This window comes from Magnolia sinica, chromosome 4 (genome assembly GCF_029962835.1).
Source record: "Magnolia sinica isolate HGM2019 chromosome 4, MsV1, whole genome shotgun sequence".
NCBI classification, from domain to species: domain Eukaryota; kingdom Viridiplantae; phylum Streptophyta; class Magnoliopsida; order Magnoliales; family Magnoliaceae; genus Magnolia; species Magnolia sinica.
The window spans coordinates 62203105-62227397 of NC_080576.1; the positions used below are offsets into that span (position 1 = coordinate 62203105).

At 40.1% G+C, this 24293-nt stretch overlaps 1 protein-coding gene across 8 annotated transcripts in view; it reads left to right on the forward strand.

Moving 5' to 3' along the window:
• LOC131243157 (pentatricopeptide repeat-containing protein At5g02830, chloroplastic) overlaps positions 1 to 24293 on the forward strand; it is a 123248-nt gene that overhangs the window by 17569 nt on the left and 81386 nt on the right. For all 8 annotated transcript variants that reach the window (XM_058242295.1, XM_058242292.1, XM_058242293.1 and 5 more), the window contains exons 2-3: positions 3192 to 3279; positions 17800 to 18004. In XM_058242295.1, coding sequence (XP_058098278.1) covers positions 3192 to 3279; positions 17800 to 18004 — 293 coding nt within the window. The remainder of the gene's footprint in view (positions 1 to 3191; positions 3280 to 17799; positions 18005 to 24293) is intronic.

The following is a 24293-nucleotide window of genomic DNA, read 5'->3' on the forward strand; positions in this document are numbered from 1 at the left end:
ATGTTCTACTATGATTAACACATCAAATGACATGATTAAAACAACAAAACAACCATTAAAAATTGATTTTTCGAATTTTTAAAAAGAGGGCCAAAATTAAATGTGTAAATAGAAAAAAATATAAAATGGCATCCCAAATCTGTAAAATGCACATTAACATGTTCTACTATGATTAACACATCATATGGCATGATTAAAACAACAAAACAACCATTAAAAATTGATTTTTCGATTTTTTTATAAAAAAGGCCAAAATTAATGCGTAAATAGAAAAAAAAATAAAATGGCACCCCAAATCTGTAAAATACACATCAACATGTTCTACTATGATCAACACATCATATGGCATGATTAAAACAACAAAACATATTAAAAGAAGTATAAATACCTATTTTTGACGAATTTCTGAAAAATGGCCCACCGAGCTTTGATTCAAGAAAATTCGTAATATAATGTGTTTTTATCTCAAATACCAAGCCAAGATTGGTCGAAATTAGTAGTAGAAGGATTGAGTGAGAGTTTGGAAGCAAATGGTTTTTAAAAAAAATAAAAAAACGGAGCTTAAAAAGGCAAAAAAAAAAGTTACCGTGATATGACCGTTACGGGCTAGCCGTAACGGGCCTGTAACGGCTGTTACGGGTACAAAAATGGGACACCGGCCGATACGGCCCCGAAACGCGTAACGGTTCCCATCGTTACCGATACGTATCGGCTGTTACGGCCAATACGTATCTGATTTGGGATGCCTTGCTCCCATGGGGAACCGTATATTTCTCTTAAGTTAATATACATGTGTGTGTGTGTGTGTGTGTGTGTGTGTGTGTGTGTGTGTGTGTTAGTAAACACTCCTTTAGGTGAGCACACAACTTGTCGACCTAAAATTCTCTCTCTCTCTCTCTCTCTCTCTCTCTCTCTCTTTCCCTCTCTCCCCCTTCTCTTCCCTACTAGGTGATGAGAGAGGTTTGGGATGCCCTCGTTTCTCATTTTGGGATTCATTGAATCTTAATAATTTGGTGATACGTTGTGGGAATGGTATTGTGGGCCATCCGAATGCAGCAACTTTTGTGGAAGTGTCTTCGGGTTCTTATGGGGTTTGTGGCAAGAAGAGTGTTAGAATTTTTGAAGACAGGGATATGTTTGTTGAATCAGTCAAAAGAAGGATTTGATTCTCTCATTGTTAATTATTTGGCATTGCTGAGGTAGGAATTTGTTATGTGGTGGTACACTCACAGGATGGGGGCATGTCTGTTGAATTAGTCAAAAGAAGGATTTCTCTCATGGTTAATAATTGGGTGTTGCTAAGCTAGGAATTTCAAGTATGCTATATGATACAAGACATGAGATTTTAAACATGATATGCGAGATTCCGGGCTTTAGATCATACTGGTTCAAAACAATCACACAAAATTCCACATCCCACATAAAGTCAAGCACTCAATCAAGGGGAATTTATGCGGGTCCAGGCCTACACATGTTAGGGCTGGATCAATTAAAGTTATAGACCAAACAATGCTCAAAGGATAGTAAATTCATCCACACATGTACAGAAATATTTCCCAAACCCAAGGGATTCACAGGTTTCAATTCGGGGAGTCGAAGAAAAGGGCATAAAAATTGGGATTTAAAACAATTTAGGGTTAGGGTTTTAGAAATAAGGCGAGAGAGGAGTGAAATAGGGACGAGAGGGAACCTGTGATCAGCCCTCGTGTGTGGGCAGCAAACCGGCCTGATGCACGTGCGTGAATGGCAGCCCGCACATGTGTGGGGCCCACAATTCTGGAATTGGTCAGCTAGGGCCTGGTAGGCCAGGGTTGGGCCACCTTCCCTCCAAATTTCAAGCTAAACGGATGATCGGTTTGAACGCGGTGCTCCGCCGAAGTTTCAGCCCTCCCGCAGGGCCAGATTCTGAAAATCGTAGGAGAAAGATTAGTTGCAAACATGGGTGGATTTGATGAGGGGATGACTATAGGAAATGAGGAATATGGAGGGTAGGAGATGCGGGTGATTTGGGATGGGTGTGGCTTTGTACCACGGTACTTAGCCCTTCGAAGAAGGGAGGGTTTCGCACCCAATTAGGTTTCCACAACTCAGAGAATTAGAGAAGCAGGAAAACGCAGAATTTTATTAATCATCTTTAATGAAAAAAACCCTACAAGGGGTTGCCTATTTATAAGAAAAACCTATACCCCAAAAGCCGCGCCATGTGCTCATACTATTACTTAAAGACGAAGTAATAAAAAATAACAACTAATCAATGCAATCTAAACCGTTCATGATGTTCCTAATAACAGTAATAAACAAGACTAAAAAGTCCTAGGTCACCTAAGGTAGCGGGCCACGATCATGAGATCCAATGATGGGATCCACATGATGATTGGGTCCACCCCAAGGAACCAAAGCACAATCCTCTAACTAGGAGGCCCTCCATGGATGTCGTCATCGATCCAGATCGAAGGTGGGGCCCTCCTCCTTGCGTACGTGCGTAAGGGGGGCGTGCGTGTGCGCAAGATGTCCCCATCAATACTTATTTGATCTCTTGTTTTTCAGGGAACGTGTAATTCTGTGGTTAGTTTCTCTGTTGGGTGTGGGATTCTGGGAGTCTCCTGTTTTTGTTTTGTCTTTCATCGTTAGCTTGGTTCTTGAGTGACAACTGACAAGAGGCTCACTTGAGCTTGGCTGCTCGTTGTAGCTGTTCATCTTTTAGTAAAGTTGTCAAATTTCAAGAAGAAGAAGAAGAAGAAGAAGAAGAAAGGAAAACACAGAAAAGAAAAAGAAAATAGAAATGTGTTATGGTTGTGAGTCTAATGTTGTTAGGTCTTTAGTTTAGTATCTTGAGGCATCTATAGTATTTTCTTGATTAATACATCAATTCTTACTGTGCTGCAGGACTTGTGAATTCATTGCTGACGTAAGCTGGTTAATGCTGCTTTTAGAAGATGCATTTCATTTAATAGTGGTATGGTCCTTGATAGAGTGGAATGGCAGAACAAGATTCTTGTTAGCCGACCCCATTTAGGTGGGATGGGGCTTTGATGACAACAATGATGATTTGCAAATGGAAGTTACTGAAAATCTAGAAGCTTTTCTACAACATTAATACATTTGAGTATTTTGGGCGGAAACATGTATATATTTCTATGCGGAGAAAAACTCCCATTTCATTTTATGATGAATTGTTTATTTTGGTCTAGGTTATGGGTTTTCTATTAAAGACCTAGTGGAGCCAATTGCCATTATAAGAATGTGTGTTGAGAGACGTGATCCACATATGGCTGTAAGGTACGATGTTTCTTATTGCTGTTCCTTGGAAGATCTTTTGTAATATATATATATATATATATATATATATATATATATTTCTGGGGCCCAGTTGAGAATTGGTTTAGATGCTTTCTCTGTTTCCTTTTTGCTTTTACTGATGTGCTCCATAATTAGTTTATAATGGTTCTCAAGTAGCTGAATGTTCATTCAAAATTTGGTAAAATGTACCATTGAAATACCTGGTTAGTATGCTTCCCATTTAATCTGTTCCCTATAATTCATGTGCGGGGCCTATTAGTGGCAAAATATGTCATAATTTGATCTTGTACCGTCACATCATTTTATTATCCTGTTCTTATTCAAGGATACGAGGGAAATTAATTGGTGCAAATCATAGTACGTATGTATTAGGTTTAGATTTATTTTGTTGTAGGCTGGATGTTGTGATCATACTTTAACAGAAACAACCTCTATCGCCTGCAGGGATTTCTATCAACAAAGCTTGAAAGTTAAATGATCTTTCATTCCAATTGTTAAATCCTGCACTAGTTATTTAAGCAGGCCAGTGATGCCATAGCTGATGATTGAATGATTCAGAACGTTTGAGATTTGAGGTATGCATCTACAAAGATGTAAAATATAGTGCTAGTACAACTAAGGAAAAATATCTATACAACATTTATTGGTACTCATTAAGTTGCAGCATTGAAGTTAATCCTTACTAGCTTGTTTAATAATGTAATATGTTCTTCTCAAATTTCTTGGTGAAGATGTTGGGAAATTGAACTCCAGTTAGAAAATCTTGCATTTGAAAGATCCATAATTTAAAGATCCCTTTTGTTGAAAGAAACATATTTGTGTGCGAGTTGAATAGGTTGTTAATATGTGTTGAATAACTTAGTGGATATATTCGAATCAATGAGAAAAGTGTAAATAGCTAGAGGTGTTAGGCCCAACCCATGTTAGAGGGTCCAGTACACATAACTTACACGGCATTGGATATATAAAAGGAGATTGGATGTTTAGGGTTCGCAAAACTGATGGGGACATCTCGCGCACATGCACGCCCCCCTTACGCACGTGCGCAAGGAGGAGGGCCCCACCATCGATCTGGATCGATGACGACGTCCAGGGAGAGCCTACTAGTTAGAGGACCGCGTTTTGGTTCGTTGGAGTGGACCCGATCGACATGTGAATCCCACCATGGGTTCTTATGATCGTGGCCCACTATTCTAAATAATCTAGTACTTTGGGTTTTGCTTATTATTGTTATTTGGAATATCGTGGACGGTTTAGATTGCTTTGATTGCTTGTTATTTTTTATTATTTCATCTCCAAGTAATAGGGTGCGCACATGGCGCGAGTTTTGGGTTATAGGATTTTATTATAAATAGGCACCCCTTGTAGTTTTTTTTTTTTTTTTTTTTTATTAATAAAATTTTGCGTTTTCTTGCTTCTCTAATTCTCTGAGTTGTGGAAACCTAATTGGGTGCGAAACCCTCCCTTCTTCGAAGGGCTAACTACCGTGGTGCGAAGCCACACCCATCCCAAATCGCCCCCATCTCCTACCATCCATATTCTTCATCTCCTACAGCCATCCCCTCATCAAATCCACTCACGTTTGCAGCTAATCTTTCCCTTACAATAGATTTCCAGAATCTGGCCCTGCAGGAGGGCTGAAACTTCTGCGGAGCACCGTGTTCAAATCGATCATCCGTTTGACCTGAAATTTGGAGGGAAAGTGGCCCATCCCTGGCTGATTCCAGATTCGTGGGCCCCACACACGTGCGGGCTACCATCCACGCATGTGCGGGCCGCCATCCACGCACGTGCGTTAGGCTGGTTTGCTGTCCACACATGCGGGCTGATCATAGGTTCCCTCTCGTCTCTATTTCACTCCTCTTTCGCCTTATTTCCATAACCCTAACCCTAGATCATCTGAGATCCCCAAGTTCTATTCCACTTTTGAAACCCTAGGTTTTCCCGAATTGAAACGTGAGAATCCCTTGGATTGGGAAATAATCCTTTTCATGTGTGGATGAATCTACTATCCTTTAAGCATTGTTTGGTCTATAAGTTTTAATTGATTCAGCCCTAATATGTGTAGGCTTGGACCCTCGTAGATTCCCCTTGTTGAATGCTTGACTTTATGTGGGATGTGGAATTATTGTGATTGTTTCTAAATTATTATGATCTAAAGCCTGAAATCTTGCACATCATATCTAATTTTCATGTCCTGCATCAAATTTGGTATTAGAGCTCAGGGTTTTTTTTTGTAGGGAAATGCATTACATGTTTAGGGTTTGGTCTATTCACGTTTAGTTTGCATTAACTCTCATCATAAAGTCCTATAGGATCATTTAGTCCCATTTAGTCGCATATAGTTGTGTTAGAAGGTCTTTGAGTTGAGGAGTAGTTGTATGCCCACACGTACTCGTCGCGGTTTTGGATTGCACCCTGCATTAAACATAGAGCAATTACAAGAGTCAATGGATGACATAACCCGACAGCTTGAGTCTTTGGGTAGGCGCTTGGAACAACGTATTGACCAACGCTGAGATCAACTTAATGTGCACGTTACTCAACTAGAGACTTCTGCCTGGGCAAACCCCGCCATTGGGGAAGATGCCCAATCTCAGGTAGGTGGGCAGGAGGATAAACAAGTGAATGAGGGTGGCCAAAGAAACAGACATCGGTGTGCACTTGTGCACCCACCCCGCGAGGGTTATCATGATCATTATAACCCAGATGCGCAACTCCTCAAGGGAATTAGAGTAGAGGCCCCTACGTTTAATGACCACTTGGGCCTTAAAGCTTTTCTAGATTGGTTGACGGATATGGACCACTATTTTGAGTGGTACGACATGTCGAATGCTCGTCGAGTCCGATTTGCCAAGATGAAGCTTGTGGGCCAAGCAAAGAGGTTTTGGGCTACTGTGGAGCGAAAGAAAGAGAGGTTGTGGGAACCCCCAGTAGTCCATTAGGGAGAAATGAAAGAAACTCTTAAGGAAAAATACCACCTTTTCTCTTATCACTTGAGGTTGGTTGAGGAATTGAAGTCCAAGTCTGAGCCTCTCCATATTCTAAATACCAAAGACTTTGAGCGAGAGACTGAGTCGGACTCGATGGTGTACTCCCTTGTGGCTAGGCAAAGTGCATCAGAGGCTAGTGCAGAGTTATCCACTGAGGCCATTCCGGTAGTGGATGAGTTTCGTGATGTCTTTTGCGATGATCTACCAGATGAGCTTCCCCCTATGAGGGATATACAGCACGCCATTGATTTAGTCCCTGGGGCGACTCTACCCAACCTGTCCGAGGTGGTCAATAGGAGTCTGGGAAATTTGCTCAGGTGTTTAGTGGGGGAGCACACCAAGACGTGAGACATCGCACTACATATAGCCGAGTTTGCATTTAATAGTTCTGTCAATAGTTCCATAGGTTTAAGTCCTTTTGAAGTTGTTACTGGTTATAAACCTAGGAAGCCTATTGATCTTGTCCCTATGTCATTGTCCCATAGGCCATCAGAGTCTGCAGAGTCCTTTGCGCATCACATTCATTCATTGTATCAGGAAATCAGGTGAAATATCACTATTTAGTAATGAATATTACAAACTTTCTGTAGACCAATATAAACGTTTCAAGGAATTCAATGTAGGGGACTCTGTGATGGTTCGCATCAGGCCAGAGCAGTATCCTCAGGGAGCAGTTCGTAAATTACATGCGCGTAGCGCTGGACCATTCAAAATTATAAAACGAAACGGTCTCAATGCATATGTGGTAGATCTTCCACCTTCCATGGGAATTAGTTCCACATTCAATGTGGAGGATCTAGTTGCATTTCAGGGGATCACTGATACATTGTCCAACCTGTCACCTAACCGTCCTGATTCCCCAGACCTTTCCTTTGATCCATGACCCTCTCTCGACTCATCTTCCCAGCCTTTACCTCCCATACCTACCTTTCCCACACCCGGAGAGGAGATAGAGGATGTTCTAGACCATCAAATAATATCGACGTCAAACGGCGAATTTCAAAAGTTCCTGATTAAGTGGAAGTCACGCCCAACTTCAGACAGTATGTGGCTCACTGAGGAGCTTCGGAGACTTGATCCTGACATCTTAGAGTGGTTTAGGAGTTTTGTTTCGCCAGTGGCCAAATCTTCGTAGCCGGGGAGAGTTGATGGGGACATCTCGTGCACACGCACGCCCCCCTTACGTACGTATGCAAGGAGGAGGGCTCCACCATCGATTTGGATAAATGACGACATCCAGGGAGGGCCTCTTAGTTAGAGGGCTGTGTTTGGGTTCGTTGGAGTGGACCCGATCGGCATGTGAATCCCACCATAGGTTCTTATGATCGTGGCCCACTATTCTAAATAATCTAGTACTTTGGGTTTTGCTTATTATTGTTATAAGGAATATCATGGACGGTTTAGATTGCTTTGATTAGTTGTTATTTTTGCTTACTTAATCTCCAAGTAATAGGGTGCGCACATGGCGCAAGTTTTGGGGTATAAGATTTTATTATAAATAGGCACCCCTTGTAGTTTTTTTTTTTTCTCTTTGAAGATGATCAATAAAATTCTGTGTTTTCCTGCTTCTCTAATTCTTTGAGTTGTGGAAACCTGTGTGAAACCTCCCCTTCTTCGAAGGGCTAACTACCGTGGTGTGAAGCCACACCCATTCCAAATCGCCCCCACCTCTTACCCTCCATATTCCTCATCTCCTATATAGCCATCCCCTCATCAAATCCACTCACGTTTGCAGTTAATCTTTCCTCTACAGCAGATTTCCAGAATATGGCCCTGCGAAGCCACACCCATCCCAAATTGCCCCCACCTCCTACCGTGTTCAAACCAATCATCCATTTGACCTGAAATTTGGAGGGAAGGTGGCCCATCCCTGGCCGACCAGGCCTTAGCTGGCCGATTCTAGATTCGTGGGCCCCACACACGTTCAAGCCGCCATCCACGGATGTGCGTCAGGCCAGTTTGCTGTTCACACGTGTGGGCTGATCACAGGTTCCCTCTCATCTCTATTTCACTCCTCTTTTGCCTTGTTTCCATAACACTAACCCTAAATCATCTTAGATCCCCAAGTTCTAATCCACTTTCGAAACCCTAGGTTTTCTCGAATTAAACATGAGAATTCCTTGGATTGGGAAATAATCCTTTGCATGCATGGATGAATCTACTATCCTTTGAGCATTGTTTGGTCTATAATTTTTAATTGATTCAACCCTAACATGTGTAGGCTTGGACCCTCGTAGATTCCCCTCGTTGAATGCTTGACTTTATGTGGGATGTGGAATTATTGTGATTGTTTCTAAATTATTATGATCTAAAGCCTGAAATCTTGCACATCATATCTAATTTTCATGTCCTGCATCAAAAACCCTCTCTCTCTCTCTCTCATCAATTTTCTCTTCTCCTCTCCTTCCTCTCCTTCTCCCTTCTCTTGCATTTTGTTGCTGTTGTGCATCTTCAATAACAACATCAATGTCCATATGTGCGTTTTCATGGCATTAGATCGGCCGTTTTGATTGGTTGAAGAAGATCCGAGTAATTTTTCCTTTTTTTATTTTATTTTATTTTTAATTTATAAAAAAATTAAATCCAAGGAAGTTGTGATCTCTTGGAGTTTCTCCTAAGATTGGCGTTTTGATCGGCTGAAGAAGCTCTCGCTCCTCCTTCTCGCCAAACTTGTTGGGTTCTATCTAATGCTGTAAAGACGCTGTGCGTCTCGTTAGTTTCTTCTGTGTTTGGATTAGTTGGGTCCCAAAGAAATTGGGGCCGTTGTTTTCTATTTGATCGACGATGGTTGTGACCGGGAAACTGCGATGAACCCAACAAAATCGAGATCAAAGATACTGGGTCTCCTTCTGCTCACTCAGATTTCCTGTTGCAATTTTTTCTATTTGATTCATGAACATCATCAGGATCATCATCATCTGCTGTTGAAGTCAGCCTACCCACCCATCTCTGATTGTGTTTGCTCAACATCGTTGGTTTTTTTTTTTTTTTTACCATTGGTCTTTTATCACTGATTGTTTGATCCCTGCATGTGTTGATTGAGATCTCTAGATTCATCACCATTCGATGCACTGTTTTGCTACCTCACTCAACGTTGCTTTGGATGCAAGTTGTTTCGTATCCATTACGATATGCCTGTAAAGGCCGATACGTATAGGTAACGGCCATGACCGTTATGCGATGCGGGGGTGAAACGGGGCAGCTGGTTTCTTGGGACCGTATCGGCCGTTACAATGGCCGTAAAGGCTGTTATGAGGCATAATGACCGTTACCCTCGTAACTGTTGAAAAATGGCCACTTTTTTCTATTTAAAGCCATTTTTCTCCCCCTCTTTTTAAAAAAAAATTACTTTTCTCATTCCAAAAACTCTCTTAGATCATTTTACAATAAATTTTGACCACTCTTATTATAGTTTTTAATATTAAAATCGTAGATTGAAGTGATTTGAGTGAATAGAAGCTCCAATAGCCCCTTTTTTTTTCAAAAAATTGAAAAAGTAGTATTTATGCCTTTTTTCTTATTTCTAGTTATAATGCTTGATTGTGATGTGTAAACATTAGATACATATAATCATGTTCACAAATTCACTAGATAGCCCAATACAACACTCTCACCAAAGAGTGGACCGTTACACTACCGTAAACATGTTCAAAACATAAAATGAAGATATATTTGGAATATTTACATTATTCTTGATTTTCTAAATATTTTTTCAGAATTTTTTGGGCAAAAGAAAATTTTCAACCGTTATGGTAGTCGTAACACTCGTTACGCTCCCATATCAGCCGTTACAACCGATACCCGTATCAGTAATGGTGGTGACCGTTATGGCCACTGTTCCCGATATGGAATACCTTGTCTGGATGTCTGATGGATCATGTTTGATTGCTGATCGCTGGTGGCCGTGTTTGGATGTTTCTCACCATTTGATAGTCAATACAATGATTCGCTGCCCCAACTGCCCCAATCGGGATTGATTGTGCCCATGATTGCTTAGTGATCATTTTTTATTGTGCTTGCTGATCCCTGCTCGTGTTAATCAGGGTCATGCTCGCTGATCATGACTGATCACTGATCTGTGATCGCCGTAGCTGGTTGCTCGATCTATTGATTGTTGATCGACAACGCTACTTAAATCCATCTGATCTCTACTCATTCTCGGTGTGGTCCACATTCCATCAGTGCCATCGACCACTGTTCTCTGTACAGGGTGCACATTGCCACCTTTATTCGCTACAATTGTCCCAGCCCATTGCTTCATTTGTGCTGCTGTTTTTGCTGCTTCAATACTGCTCTTATCGCCATGGTTGACGAGGGCCCACATTGTTATTACACTCTTGATCTGTGTCACTGTGCTATGGCCTGTGGCTCATTTCTCCGTGATTGAGGTTTGTTATCTATCTGCATTGTGCTACCATTTCCTCACTTTTTATTTGTGCCACTAACTTTTTATTTCTTGCTGACCCTCGTGTGTGGCGTCATTGGGCTGATAGGCCCAATGTTTTAAATATCATTATTGCATAATGTATCGCACTCTTGGGATACGGATATGTATTGGTTATCGCATGGGATATATCGGTTGTATCGCGTAATGTATCGCTGTTGTTGGGAAACATGGGAACATTGGGAAATTGGTCAAATTTTTCAATGAAACTTCAGGGATTGTTGAAAAAGACATCAATACACACTTCGAAATAAAAACATTACAAAAAAAAGTGCACATAAAAGGGGTTTCCTTTGTATAGGGTCCTAATATATGTGTATTTCAATTGAACTGATGCAAGTATATTCCAAGTCTATTCATATAATTTATAAACGTAAAAAGACATGTATGAAAACACAAACAATACATTCAAAAGCAAAAGAATAATCAGTAAATCAGGTTACATACATGTTTAATTTTGTGTTTGGATACAAAGATTGCAACCGATTGTGAGAAATTGAGAAATTTTGATTTTTCCAATTTTCTGCAACTTGGCCCACTCCCTAAATCTCGAAATTGAAGCTCCAAATCCATGATTTTTAATGGAAAACATGAATAATCATAGATTTACAATCATTTGACATTGGTTTAACATGATTTACAACAAAAAATGGATCAGAAATCGAAAATGTTCACTGGATCGAATAGGTGGGATATATCGGCACTATCTACGTGTTTCGTATCTTACAAGTGGGATACAAGATATATCATGGGATATATCGGCCAATATCATTGATATTTAAAACACTAGATAGGCCTACCTTCTTCTTTAGTTCATTTGTATCGCTATATTTAGGAGTTCATTCTTTTGGATATTTACTCAGGTGTCTTTTGCCCAAAACCACAATGAATGCCAAGTCTGAAAATTGAATGGATATGCCACAAATCTCCTTCGATAAACTTCGCAGAGTTGAAAATTACCTTCAATGGGTTCGATTTATTGGAATCTATCTAACATTCAAACACAAATTGAAACATCTGGCTGATGAGGGGCCATATGCGGATTCTAATGCATTTGCTCAATGGAAGGAAGATGACTGCCGAGTAATGAATTGGCTATTTCATAGCATGGGGGAACAAGTTTATCACAACATTATGTATGGTGATAGTTCTAAGGAACTCTGGAATAACCTACAACAACTCTATTCCAATGAGAAAAATATTTAGCGTCTCTATGGCATCTTTAAAGAGTTCCAAACATTGCAAGACATATTTAAAGAGTTCTAGACATTGCGTCAAGGAGACAATCTCCATGAGCACTATGCCAATTTCCATGGGCTTGTTAATGAATGGAAGCTCTACTATCTATTTACTAATGACATTGCTTATCAACAATGCCAAAGGGAATAAATTCGTGTTGCCTTGTTCCTTACCACCATACAACCGTATCTTGACCCCATAAATGCTCAACTTTTGGGAAGTGAACAGACTCCTTCCCTGTCAGATGTATTCATTAGGGTGTTATGAGTGCTACCTCCCTTGCCCTCCCTCTCTACTCCTCCCACTGGTGACGGAGCGACTCTTCGTTTTGGTATGAGTAGCATACTTGATGTGGATGATCACCATGGCATAGTGCCCACTTTGGCAGAAAGGGTCATGGATGCTCATTTTCTCTTGATAGCTCCAAATGTCTTGCTGGACAACAACACTTATGTCCTTATTGTAAGAAGAATCATCACATTGTAGACAAGTGTCAGGATGTACTCCGGTGCAATGGAGGTCCACAGGTTTCCCAAGCACATCTTGCATTCTATAATGGTAACTCCTTTCTTAATGGGAGCACTCCACCCATCACTAGTGACCCATTGATGATATCTCGTGTAGACCTTGAGCAATTGCTTCATAGGAGCATTGTTGTAGAATCAGCCCCTACGATAATGCGGGGGCATTTTCGCACTGGGCTCAAGTGTGGTGGCCTGTGGGATGCAGGGGCACACTTGGGGTGGGTGGCCCGCAGAACCCATGGATTTGGGGCCTGTGTGAGGTGGGTGGCTCGTGTGAGGCGAAACTCAGGATTTGGGACCCACGACCCATGGAATTGGGGCCCATGAGGTGGGTTCGGCCGAGGACCTAACCCATGGAATTGGGGCTTGAGCTATGAGATAAATGGATTAATTCGCCATGCTCTATTAGTTCGAGCTTTTAGAGCAAATGGTTAATTGTCCTGCATCGAATTGGTATCAGAGTGGGAGGTCTCGTGTTCGAGACTTCTCATCGGGGGTGATTAATGCGTGTGCATTTTCACACCGGGCTCGAGTGGGGTAGCCTGTGGGATGCATGGGCACACTTGGGGTGGACGGCCGGCGGAGCCCATGGATTTGGGGCCCGTATGAGGCGGCTATGAGATCAAAGGATTAATTTGCCATGCTCTATCAGTTTGAGCTTTTAGAGCAAGTGGTTAATTCTCCTGCATCATACTACCTCCACCTTCCTTGCCAATTCAGGTGATGTCCTTGTCGCATCCTTTAGTTCATCTCCTTGGGCGATTGAATTAGGGGCCACTGATCACATGATAGGTAACTTATCTCTTCCCTTGTCTCTAGATTCTTCAATTCCTTATACCTATGTCCTTAGCCAATGGATCATTATCCACTATCCTTGGCAAGGGGAGTGCCTCTTTTAATAATCACATTACTCTTCCTTTTGTTCTTTATGTGCCCAAATTCCTTGTCAATCTTCCTTTCGTGAGTCAAATTACGAAAAATCTTAACTACTCTATAACCTTTTATCGATCACATTGTCTATTTTAAGAACTCACGACCAGGGAGATGATTGGTGTGGGGTGTGAGCTATGTGGCCTATATTACTTTGAACCTGGCAGTCGTGGGGGCGCTTGCCTTCCAAACGACAACACTACTCTCCAATGGCACGCATGTTACGTTCATCCATCTTTGAAGTCCCTTTAAAGGCTAGTTTCCCTTTTTGCATTATGTTGCTTCAATAAATTATGAAGCCTGTTAGTTGGCCCAGCACACTCGTTCAAGTTATGTTCCTAGGTTTGATAATCGTCTTTTTGTTTTGTTTGGTTCGGTTCACTTGGATGTATGGAGTCCCATGTTTGAACAAATTTAAATATTTTATTACTTCCATTGGTGACTTCTCTCACATGATTTGGGTGTACATGATGCAATGCTTGAATTGAGGTGCTTGATAAATTTAAATCTTTTCATGCTGAAATTAAAACACTATTTCAAACAGAAATTTGATGTTTCCATGTGGATGATGCCCCGGATTACATGTTTGACTCTTTCCAAGACTACTTATCTTTTGCTGGCATTACCCATCAAACATTGTGTTCATATACACCTCAACAAAATAGTGTGGTTGAGAATTAAAATGGCATTTATTAGAGGCACAATCTCTATTAACACACATGCATGTTTTGAAGCATTTTTGGCCTTTTGTATTTGAAAGTCCTTTTGTACAGAAGTCAAGGTGCGACCCATTTTTGGAGGACGAACCCTACCCTCTGATAATCACCTGATCATCTTAAACAACTTATGAGTGGCTGAATAGGTGGCCGATCCCCTCAGATCTCTGTCATATACAATCAAGTTTGACGTATCTGCCTATCTTGGCACTTGGGGTCAAAGTTGTTCAGTTGGAATCAAGCCGCACAGTCGGTTCTGGCACGCCCACACATATCACATGCAGTGTTTAAATTGTCGGCGATATTATCGAAATATTGCCGATAATATCGGTATCGCTGGACCAGCGATACCAAAACCCCATTATTTCGTTTCTCTTCGGATTATCGGCGAAATATCAGGGATGTCGGCGAAATATCGGAGATATCAGCGAAAATCTTGGATTATCGCCGACAATATCGAGATTATCGCTCCCAAAAATCCAATAAATAGGTAAGAAAACCCCTCTTTCAAAAAATCGAAAAAAATATCGGAACTGGGAAGATCTCCTACTTGTTTGTCAGAAGTCGGAGCTCGGAAGAACGCCTCGATCAACAATGGAAGAACGCCCTCGATCAACAGCGCTGGTCTTTGTCCGTTCGGATTTACAGGTAAGACATCCCCCTTTCTTCGGCAACAATCCTCCTTCAAAAACTCCCTTTCTTCGGCGGCGATTTCTCTTCGACGAGATTTTAGGGATTTTTTTTTTTTTTTTAAAGAAGGGAAGATCCGCTGTTATGTAGCGTGACTAGCATCAAGCGCGTGACGCGGTTTCGCTGGTGACGTTGCCAGGTGGTGGTCGTAAGTGTTATGTGGGCCCCACCATGATCTATGTGTTTTATCAATACCGTCCATTCATTTTTACAAGTCATTTTAATATCTGTTCTCATAAATGAGGTTGATTAGAATCTCAGGTGGACCACACCATTGGAAAACAATAATGATTGAACGTCTATCATTAAAAACCTCTTAGGCCCACTGTAACGTTTATTTGACATCTAACATGTAGATCAGGTCACACGGCCTATAGATTAGGTCATACGGACCTAGATGAAGGTAAAAAACAAATATCAGCTTGATCCAAAAAACAAATACGGACCTGGAAGTTTTTAACGGTGAGAGTTCAATCAACGCTATGTGGTCCACTTGAGATTTTGATCCAATTCAGTTTCAGGTTCTTACCATAAAATTATCTTTAAAATTAATTAGACGGCATGGATGATTACATACATCATGTTTGAGGTCCACGGAGCACCAACCATTAGCGTAGGGAGTATCCAATCAGCAGTGAGTTCCTCGTACGCTTATGGAAACTGAGTAAACTCGATGAGGTCCACCGTGATTTATTTATGTTATCCAATCCGTCCATACATTTTAAAAGATAATTTTATGCCTTGAGCCAAAAAATGAGGCATATCCAATGTTCAAATGGACCACGCCACCAGAAATAGTTAAATTGAATGTCTACCGTTGAAAAATACTTGGAGGACCACAGAAGTTTTGGATCAAGCTTATATTTGTGTTTTCCATTCATCCATGTTTGTATGATCTTATGAACAGGTTGGATGAAAAATAAACATCAATAGGGGCCTAGAATGGTTTCAACGGTGGAAATCATTACCCCCACTATTTACATTGGTATGATGTACTTAATTTTTGGATACACATCAATTTTGGGCTCAACCCCTTAAATTAGATGGAAAAACGAATGGACGGCGTGGATAGACCACATACATTCAAGGTGGGCCCAAATGAGTTTACTCAGTACGATAAGAGCGTACGGAGGCTTACTGAGCAACTCAGTACGCAATCTGGAATTTCTAATTAAGCCTTTCGCATGACATTATTGCTACATAGGGCCCAGTATGATGTTGATTAAAAATCCACCTCGTTCATTCATTTTTTTAGATCATTTTAGGGGATGAAACAAAAAATCAGGTGGATCCAAAACCCAATGTGGACACACGAGAATGAAAATTGGAGAGATTTTTCCACCGTTGAAACCTCCCTGGGCACCATCTTGATGTATATATGCCATCCAAACTGTTTATAAGTTCATTTTGATTGGGATGAAGTGAAAACACAAAACTATAGCTTTATAATAAACTTTTGTGGCCAGACAAATGTTTAAATGGTGGTCACTAAATCTCCACTATTTCCTCTCGTGCGGCTGCCCTGAGTTTTGGATCCAAATGATTTTTTTACTGATGTCCTAAAATTATCTAAAAAAATGGATGGACGAGGTGGATTTTTTTATAAACATCATGGTGGGCCCCACGTAGCATCCCAGTGGAGGAAATAAATCAACCTCTTGATGCGAATTAGCTATTGACAGGTTGAGCAGCGAGACTCGCTACTGAGGTGACGTCACCAAGTTTTGTAAGCCCCACCATGATGTATGTGTTGTATCCTCACCGTCCATATATTTTTATAGACCATTTTAGAGTATGAGACCAAAAATGAGGTATATCCCAATCTCAAGTGGATCACATTAACTTAGACCATTAAAAACTTTTTTGCTCTAAAAGTTTTGGATCAAGATAATCTTTGATTTTTCCCCTCATCTAGGTCTGCATGACCTAATCAACAGATTGGATGTCCAATAAACAATACAGTGGGCCCATCTATGCTCGTACAGATTGGATTTTAATGGTGGATATCCAATTACTATTGTTTTCATGTGGTGTGGTCTATTGGAGATTTTGGATCAAGATCGTATTTTTTTTAATTCATTTACTATTGCATGTCTTAATTGTTGTAAGCTCGCATTTGTATTATATAAAACTCATTTTGGTTATTATTTAAGTGATTTCTTATGACAATGCATGCCTTTTGGCCCCCATTAAATGGAAACTTCTAATTTAATATATTCTTTTTACAATTTTTTCATTCCTGAATATGTAAATATGTGTATTTAGGCATGTCCTGAAGTTTCACTGAAAAATTCCATCAATTTCTCCATGTTTCCCCCTTTTTCCCTGCATTTCCGGTTTTCGGCGATATTATCGGCGATAATGATATTATATCTTTATCTCCGGCCAGCAAAACTTGTAGCGATACCGACAACTCGAACATTGATCCTTCCTCATCTTGCCACTCATTCATCTTGACATCCACATTTTAGGTACACCCATCCTATGAACATGTTGTTCCTTGACTGTCCAACATTCTGTCCCATAAGGACATGAAATTATTTGTTATTTGTTTTTGTTCATGAACCATAATAGTCGCCTCTCTTCAACATAATTTATATTCAATTGAGAAAATAAGACCTTGATTTAGGCTTGCCAAGCTCTATATATTAATACTTTTTAAAAAAAAAATAAAATATCTTGTTAATCCAATTCCTCTAATCGTGGTTGTTATGAAAGGATGGTGAAGTGGTACTTTAAAACCAAGGTGTTATAAAAGGATTGGAGCAATTAGGAAGCTATTCCTTTTTCTTTCAATATTACTTTGCTTTTGATTTTTTCTTAAACAATAATTTGAAACATGCTCTTTTTACAAAAATAGCAATTTTTCTGCATAGTTTGTTTTTTGGCAGGCACTTTTTTTTTTTGGACATACTTTGCTTCATGTTAGTTAATTCTATTAAATAGTATTATTATCTTTGCAGGTACACGAGTATTCTTCCACACTCGCACATTTTGTTCAGTTCCATCATACATGAATTTGGAAAGAAGAAAGATTTGGAATCCGCATTGATTGTGTTTAACGAATCCAAGGAGAAGTTAGATGCTCCTAATATGTACGTTTGCCGCAGTATGATAGATATTTGTGGTCTCTGTGGTGACTCCTTAAGATCTAGGTGCATTTTTGAGGTAATTTCTTGGGAGTCTATTCATGAATCTTAACTACTCATCTGGATGCTTTGTTAGTGTGTTAATTGGTTTTGTGTGTGTTCATGCTTGTGCTCATTTCATGCATCTTTTAGAAGTCGTGTGGCATCTGTGTTTTGCACTGGCATAAACTTGTGCATGTATGGTTTACATGTAAGAAATTTTGAGTGCTTCTATGCAATGTGAAGCTCTGATCCTTGTATAATATGTATTTTTGCACTTGTTTGTGAATTTGTTTGCACTTACGTAGGTAATGGGTGTGTTCTGCATTGGTGTGCCCTAATCAAGGTTGTGGATATTTGTGTGCTTGTGCGTGGATACTTAATTTAAGATCTAAGGATTATCAGTTATGCTTAATTATGTAATATACATACATACGCATATATACATGGACACACACAGGCACATCCACCCACACCCACACCTACACCCACCTTTGTGCGTGTGTATATACTAGCTTTGCTTGTGCAATGCACAAGGAACAATAAAGAAACATGGGTGTGCATTGTGCACTATAATTTTTGCTACTCATCCACATTTTTACTACCAGAAATGTACATGTAAATGCGTGCTACTGAAGATACTTCTGTTTGTGTGCGTTAGATAGTCCAATCACGTAATTCTTGTAATGTGGTATATCCATGTGAATTTCTATTAGATGGATGGTCCTAATTATGGAACTGTGTAGCACACGTACTGCATGCATTGCACAAAACGACCAGACATGGTCATATGAACAAGATGGTAATGCAAGTTTGAATTAGTTATTCTTACGATAAATTGTAGGCCAAAATGTTGCTTGTCGTGAACTGTGGAGTTAATATTGTATAGTGTTCGAATTGTTGGTATCACTACAAGTTTCGCTAGCCGGGGACACAGAAACAATAACTTTATCGTCAATAATATTGCCGATAATTGGAAATGTGTAGGAAACATGGGAAGACGGTGAAATTTTTCAGTGAAACTTCAGGAGATGCCTAAATTCACATATTTACATATTTAGGAATTAAAAAATTGTAAAAAAGAATGCATATACAAAAGTTTTGCATTTAATGGGGGCCTAAAAGCATGTGCAGTTGTAAGAAATCAATTCAATAGTAACACAATAATTACTTAAATTTCATTAAACCAATTAACAAGCAAACAAACAAGCATAATGCATTCATAAGTTTACATCCATGCATAAATAAGCATATATCCATCCAATATCTATCCATCCATCCATCCATCCATCGATGGGGACACAATAAACACAATAAATGCTGATCCAACTATCTATCCATACAACCATCTCATCCATCGATCCATCCAACCACCCATCCATCCATTTATCCAATCCAACCAACCATCCATCCATCCCATCCCATTCATCCATCCATCCATCCAACCACCCAACCATCCCATCCATCCATCCATCTATCCATCCAATCATCCATCCAACAATTTAACCATCCCATCCAATTATCCAAACATCCATCCATCCTTCCCATCTAACCAACCATCTATCCATCCCATCTATCCATCCAAACATCCACCGCATCCAATCATCCAAACATCCACCAATCGCATCTATCCCATCCAAACATCCATGCATCCATCCATCCCTTCTATCCATCCAACCATCTGTCCATCCATCCAACTATCCATCTAACCATCAGGAGAGAATTAGGTGTGGTCTTCGCCTCACTAAAGATGGAGGCCCTTACCACGGGGCCCACCTTGATGTATATAGTCTATATTCATTTGTTTTGCAAGATCCTTTTAGGGCATGAGCCTAAAAATGAAGTAGATCCAATTCTCAAGTGAACCTTATCACAAGAAACAATGGTTAATGGCCACAAAAGGTTTATATCAAGCTGATATTTGTTTTTTTTCCCTTCATCCATGTTTATGTGACCTTATCAACAGGTTGGATGGCAGATAAACATTATGGAAACATTAAGGTGGGCCTTAGGAAGTTTTTAATGGTATGACACTCAATCACTATTGTTGTATGGTCCACCTGAGATTTGAATCTTCTTTATTTTTAGGCTCATGCCCTAAAACATTCTAGAAAAAATGGATGGACAAATACATTATGGTGGGCCCCATAGTAAGAGCTGCACCTAATCCACTCCCCTAACCATCCCATCCCTAGTGCCTTTTTTTTTTTTTTTTTTTAAAAAAAAAGAAGTTTTCTTTTAACTATAACTTTTGTATGTAAAATGGTGGAGAACTAGTCTTATTATGTGGTGTGCAACTGATGGGGACATCTCGCGCACACGCACGCCCCCCTTATGCACGTACGCAAAGAGGAGGGCCCCACCTTCAATTTGGATCAATGATGACATCCATGAAGGGCTTCCTAGTTAGAGGACTGTTTTAGTTCCTTGGGGTGGACCCGGTCATCATGTGGATCCCATCATTGGATCTCATGATCGTGGCCCACTACCCTAGGTGACCTAGGACTTTTAGTTTTGCTTATTACCGTTATCAGAAACATCATGAACAGTTTAGATTGCATTGATTAGTTGTTATTTTTGATTACTTCGTCTTTAAGTAATAGTATGCGCACATGGCGCGGCTTTTGGGGTATAGGTTTTTCTTATAAATAGGTTGGCACCCCTTTTAGGGTTTTTTTCTCATGGATGATTGGAATAAAATTTCTGCGTTTTTTTGCTTTCTCTGAGTTGTGAAAACCTAATTGAGTGCAAAACCCTCCATTCTTCGAAGGGCTAACTACCGTGGTGTGAAGCCACATCCATCCCAAATCGCCCCCATCTTCTACCCTCCATATTCCTCATCTCCTACAGCCATAACCTTATCAAATCCACCCACATTTGTAGGTAATCTTTCTCCTACAACAAATTTTCAGAATCTGGCCTTGCAAGAGGGCTAAAACTTCGGCGGATCACCACGTTCAAACCAATCATCCGTTTGACTTGAAATTTGGAGGAAAGGTGGCCCAACCCTGGCCGATCAAGCCCTAGCTGACCGATTCCAGAATTGTGGGCCCCACACACGTGCGGGTCGTTATTCACGCACGTGCGTCAGGCCGGTTTGTTGCCCACACGCGCGGGCCGATCACAGGTTCCCTCTCGTCTATATTTCACTCATCTCTCGCCTTGTTTCTAAAACCCTAACCCTAGATCATTTCAAATCCCCAAGTTCTATTCCACCTTTTCAACCCTAGGGTTTCCCAAATTAAAACATGTGAATCCCTTGGATTGGAGAAATATTCTTATGCATGTGTGGATGAATTTACTCTCCTTTGAGCATTGTTTGGTCTATAACTTTAATTGATCCAGCCCTAGCATGTGTAGGCCTGGACCCGCATAGATTCCCCCTGATTGAGTGCTTGACTTTATGTGGGATGTGGAATTTTGTGTGATTGTTTTGAACTAGTATGATCTAAAGCCTGGAATCTCGCATATCATGTTTAAAATTTCATGTCCTGCATCAGCAACTCACACTATAAAACTAATTTAAAAGTTATCTAAACTATTAGTTTTGTTTTTAGGCAAAATGGTGGTGACCCATGTTTTATAATGGTGTCAAACGCACATTTTAGAAAAAACTTGAAAGTTAAGTTAAAAGGAAAGAGCTTCGACTTTCAAAACCTTAAGTCGACAAAAGTTCCTCTCCGCAGCCGCAGGTAGCTCTCCATTCGATTCTCCCTCTGCAAGTTTGTCTCCATTCGAATTTGTCGATCTAATATAAGATCCCTCGTTTTTTTTTGTTTTTGTTTTTTTTTTTTTTTTTTTTTTTTGAATTTAAGACTATATACGCATATCCTCATCTCATATATTATCGTGATTGTTGACATTTTCGTTTTCATCGATATTATCGATGACATATCGTTGAGATTTGGAAGAGAAACAAAATTCTGGATTTTCGGTATCGCAAGTCCATCGTTACCAAAATTATTGGCGATGATATTGATTTTTCGCTAATAACACGAACACTGGTGGTGTGAAACTCGCACTATAAAACTAACTTAAAAGTTATCTAAACTATTAGTTTTGTTTCGAGGCAAAATGAGGGTGACCCATGCTTTTTGAAGGTGTTAAACACATGTTTTAGAAAAACTTAAAATTTAAGTTAAAAGGAAAGAGCTTCGAAAGAGGGGTTTTGAAAACCCCTCTTTGAAAACCTTAAGTTGATAAAAGTTCATCTCCTTAGCAACAACTGTAAGTAGCTCTCTAGTTGTTTTTTTTTGGCTATATACGCAGATCCTCAACTCTGATATTATTGTGATGTCGACATTTTTGTTTTCATCGACATTATCGACGACATATCGTTGAGATTTAGAAGAGAATAAAAATTAGGGGTTTTCGGTATCGCAAGCCTAGCATTACCGAAAATATCTGCGATAACGATAATATTGATTTTTCGCTGACAACACAAACACCGGTGGTGCGAAACTCGCATTATAAAACTAACTTAAAAGTTATCTAAACTATTAGTTTTGTTTCAAGGAAAAATGGTGGTGATCCATGCTTTTTGATGGTGTCAAGCACACATTTTAGAAAAGCTTAGAAGTTAAGTTAGAAGGAAAGAGCTTCAAAAGAGGGGTTTTGAAAACACTAAGTCGACAAAAGTTCCTCTCCTTCGCCGCAACTGTAGGCCACTCTCTATTTGATTCTCCCTCATTATTTGAATCTCTCCGTTCGATTCCCCCTCTGTAGGTATGTCTTTATTCGATTCTCTCGATCTAATCTAAGATATCTTTTTCTAAAAATTAAAAAAATAATTTAAGGCTATGTACGTAGATCCTCAATTCAGATATTATCGGGATTGTCGATGTTTTTGTTTTCATCAACATTATCGATGACATATCGCTGAGATTTGGAAGAGAAATGAAATTCTGGGTTTTTGGTATCACAAGTTCTGCATTACTGAAATTATCGGCGATAATATCGATTTTTCGCTGACGACACGAACAATGGTGGTGTGAAACTTGCACTATAAAACTAACTGACAACACGAACAATGGTGGTGTGAAACTCACTGATGTAGGATACATGTATGGATGTCATGTTTCATAGGAGATTATTCAAAGGACAATTCAAAGCATACAAATCCTAGGACCTGTGGGTTATGGGCCAAGCCCACTAAGCAATAATTTCAGCAGAACAGTTCACCAAACAGTAATTTCAGTAAGTAAAAATTCATGTCATTTCATTAGAAATCATCCCCACATGCACACAATCATATAAAGATTAAATCGCAAGATGTCAAGGTTGTTAAAACAACCCCTTAGAATATGTACAAAATACTCATGGGCAGATTCATACACACATAGAATTTACCATACTCATTCACCACACAAACTATGTTTAGAGGAGATGAAGATCACGTGAAATATGGGGTAGGATAAATTTGTAATTTGGGAATTAAGGGTTGTGGGAGGAATTTGGGAGAGGCTCTAGGGTAGGTTTTATGTGGGAGGCAGGGACATAGGGTGTCGAGGTTTTGGGCGCAATGGATTGAAGGATTTAGGCTAGATAGGATCAAAAAGGTTTTTTTATAGGAATAGAAAGAGATGGAAAGACCATACCTTGCAGAAGATAAACACGTGAGTGAGTCGCACACCTACAAAAAGATGGAATCTCACCACCTTGCTCCAAGTCTCATGGAGGGTTCTTCCAAGTCGCATGGAAGAAAGAAAAGCTACTCTTTAGAAAACAAACGTGTACTCTTCATTTCCTAGGGTTGGACGTTTCCCCCCCTTAAATAGAGTTTTTACATTTAAAAGTAAAATGACCAACATGCCCCTTTTTAAAATCTAGCAAAGTAGGGGCCCACTAAGAAATCCAAACCAATCAAAATGTGCAGAAAAATAACAAAACATAAATGGACACTAAAAATTGAAAAAGGACTTGATCACATGGTGGCACATGGTGGGCCACCATGTGATCGGATCTCAACAAAAACTCTCAAAAACTATCCTGGCACTTCAAATAATGCAGCCCATGTGCATCCTCCCAGTTTGGGGTCTTCATGATGCACATCCTATGCACATGTGGTCTTTAAAGTGGCTCACGGGCCAGGCCCAAGTAGTGATCATCCAAATAAAGTGTGGGCTGGGTTGGGCCAAGGCTTGGGGCTCTCATACGGCGATGCTAGTACACTCTGATGTTCTCATCAACTCTCCCCGGCTGAGAAAGTCTCGCCGCTGGTGAGACAAAACTCTTGTAACACTCTAGTAGATCAGGTTCAAGCCGCTGTAGCTCTGCCTCTGTAATCCACGTGCAGTCTGATGTAGGTCAATCCTTCCACTTGACGAGAA